Raw genomic sequence first — 2,500 nt, forward strand, 5'->3', positions numbered from 1 at the left:
AGCAACACAAGTACATGGGTGGCTATGTGCAGCAAGTAAAACCCTAAACCCTAAACCCTAAACCCTAAACCCTAATGAGATCCAACAAACCGTTAAGTACACTCGCAGATTCTGTTTAAAACCTTTTATTAGGGTTTAAAGATGCTGCAATGATGCTTATCTCCAGCTTGTTTTGTACAAACCCTAAACCCTAAACCCTTATCACATTATTCATGAGAATGCTGCCGGAGAAGAAGCAGTTGATTAAGTGCTCGAGTTTAGGTATAGGATTTAGGGTTTAGGGTTTAGGGTTTAGGGTTTAGGGTTTAGGGTTTGTGTGCAGGTCGTCGGTGCCCTCGTCTTTCGCGTCTCTCTCTCAGCTTCTACGGAGCAGAGTTGTGTTTGCTGCTGCCCCCTCAGCAGCGCAGCAGCAGCTGCTGCTTGTGTGGCTGCTGCACTTGTGAAGGTGCAGCAGCTGCTGCAGCAGCAGCAGGAGCAGCAGCAGCTGCAGCTCGCTCTCCCCAGAGTGCAGCAGCAGCTCCAGGCGCAGCAGCAGCAGCAGCAGCAGCAGCAGGTGCATGCAGACAGAAGCTGCAGGCGTTGAAAGCTGTGAAGGAGCTGGCGTTAATCGGCCTCAAGTCTCCTGCAGCGGTGCAGGCATTACAATCGGTGAGCTGCTGCTGCTGCTGCTGCTGCTGCTGCTGCTATTGCTGCTGCTGCTGTTGCTGCTGCTGCTGCTTCTGCTGGTTGTTGTTGTTGTGGAGGCTCTGATGGTGCTGTTGCTGCTGCTGCTGGTTGTGGTGGTCGCGGTGCTGCTGCTGCTGTTGCTGCTGCTGTTTCTGCTGCTGCTGTTGCTGCTGCTGCTGGCGTTGCAGTTGTCAGCGTGCATTTGCTGTTATCTCCGGTTAGAAGGGGCATCATGCTGCAGCAGCTGCAGCAGCTGCAGCAGCAGCAGCTGCTTTTCTTGAAGATGCAATGAGGTAGCTGTGCTGTCGGCTCGCTTAGTTCTGCTGCTGCTGCTGCTGCTGCTGCTGCTGCAGTTCGCATTTCCTGCGTTACAGAAGCTGACGGTGCGGCTGGTGCCTCCAGCAGCAGGTTCTGATGTGCTGCATCTGCTGCTGATGCTGCTGGCGAATGGAGCATTGCATGCATCCAGCAGCAGCAGCAGTAACAGCAGCAGCAGCAGCAGCAGCAGTAGTAACAGCAGCAGCAGCAGCAGCAGCAGTAACAGCAGCAGCAGCAGCAGCAGCAGCAGACGCTGGTCTGTCTCGTTTGATCAGGCTTCCGGCACGGGGTATGCAGACGGCTTAGCCGATGCAGCAGCAGGGCACCATTCTGCAGCAGCAGCAGCAGCAACAGCAGCAGCAGCACCAAGTAGATGCTGCTCTCTATCGCACCGCAGGGGCTCCACAGGAGACACCAGGGGTGTTTTACGGCAGCAGCAGCAGCAGCAGCTGGAGCGAGGCGCGTCTCCTTCCTTGCATCATGAAGGGCCGATATTGCGGTTGCTGCTGCAGCAGCAGCAGCAGCAGCGACAGCAGCAGCAGCTACCTGAACAGCTGCTCAGCATTGCAATCGCCCTATTAGAGTATCCGGGGTTACGTGCAGCAGCAGATGCAGCAGCAGCAGCAGCAGAAGCGGGGCTTGAAAAAAAGGCAGCAGCAGGAGTTGCTGCTGCTGCAGAGTCTTCTGCAGCAGGAGCGGATGCAGCAACATCAGCGGCACCTGCTGCTGCTGCTGCTGCTGCTGCTGCTGCAGCAGCAGCAGATCAAGGTCTGTCTACAGGCAAGGCCCCCTACTTATTTGCTGCTGCTCCTCTGCAGGAGATCCGCTTCAGCGGCGCATGCAACTTCTCAAATGCAGATGTAAGCTGCTGTTGTTGCTGCTGTTCCTGCTGCTGCTGTTGCTGCAGCTCCTGCTGCTGTGGCGGTATTTTTGCTGCTACTGTTGGTGCTGTTGTTTCTACCGCTGCTGCTCGCAATGGCGGCTGCTGCTGTTGCTGCTGCTGCTGCTGCTGCTGTTGCTGCTGCTGCTGCTGCTGCGGCATTAAGCCAAGAGCTTATGCTTCTCTTGTCAGGGGGAGTTTGGGTCTATAGCGTATTGCATGCGTTGCGTTGCTGTCGTGTTTGCTGCTGCTGCTGCTGCTGCCGCTGCAGCTGCTGCGGGCTTTAGGTTTGCTGCCGCACCTGCGAGTGCTGGAGCTGAGCTGCGGAGCTACCTGCTACGGCCGCGAGTTGCTGCTGCAGCTGCCAGTGCTGCAGGTGCTGTCGCTGTCAGTGCATCCGTTGGTGAGTTGGAGGGTCGACGCCCCTTTGCTGCAGCTGCTGCGGCTGAGGCCTCCTGCTGCAGCACCCTGTAGCAGCAGCAGCAGCAGCAGCAGCAGCAGCAGCACGGAACTCGCCCTCACACAGACAGAGCTGCAGCATATGATTAATACTGCAATGGCGTTTGCTGCTGCATTGCCGGAGAGCAGCAAACAAATCTCGCTGGTGTATGTACACCTCAGCGACGCGCAGTGTAG

At 56.7% G+C, this 2,500-nt stretch overlaps 1 protein-coding gene across 1 annotated transcript in view; it reads left to right on the plus strand.

Moving 5' to 3' along the window:
* EAH_00023490 (hypothetical protein, conserved) overlaps positions 1-2,500 on the plus strand; it is a gene marked incomplete at both ends in the record, with an annotated part of 7,022 nt that overhangs the window by 3,924 nt on the left and 598 nt on the right. Inside the window, 3 exons of the mRNA XM_013393146.1 lie at positions 323-648; positions 1,020-1,844; positions 2,136-2,500. The exon at positions 2,136-2,500 is cut by the window's right edge and continues 598 nt beyond it. Of these exons, the coding sequence (XP_013248600.1) occupies positions 323-648; positions 1,020-1,844; positions 2,136-2,500 (1,516 nt within the window). The remainder of the gene's footprint in view (positions 1-322; positions 649-1,019; positions 1,845-2,135) is intronic.

The sequence above is a fragment of the Eimeria acervulina genome, genomic scaffold, assembly GCF_000499425.1.
Source record: "Eimeria acervulina Houghton genomic scaffold, Eah_scaff180, whole genome shotgun sequence".
Taxonomy (NCBI): Eukaryota; Apicomplexa; class Conoidasida; order Eucoccidiorida; family Eimeriidae; genus Eimeria; species Eimeria acervulina.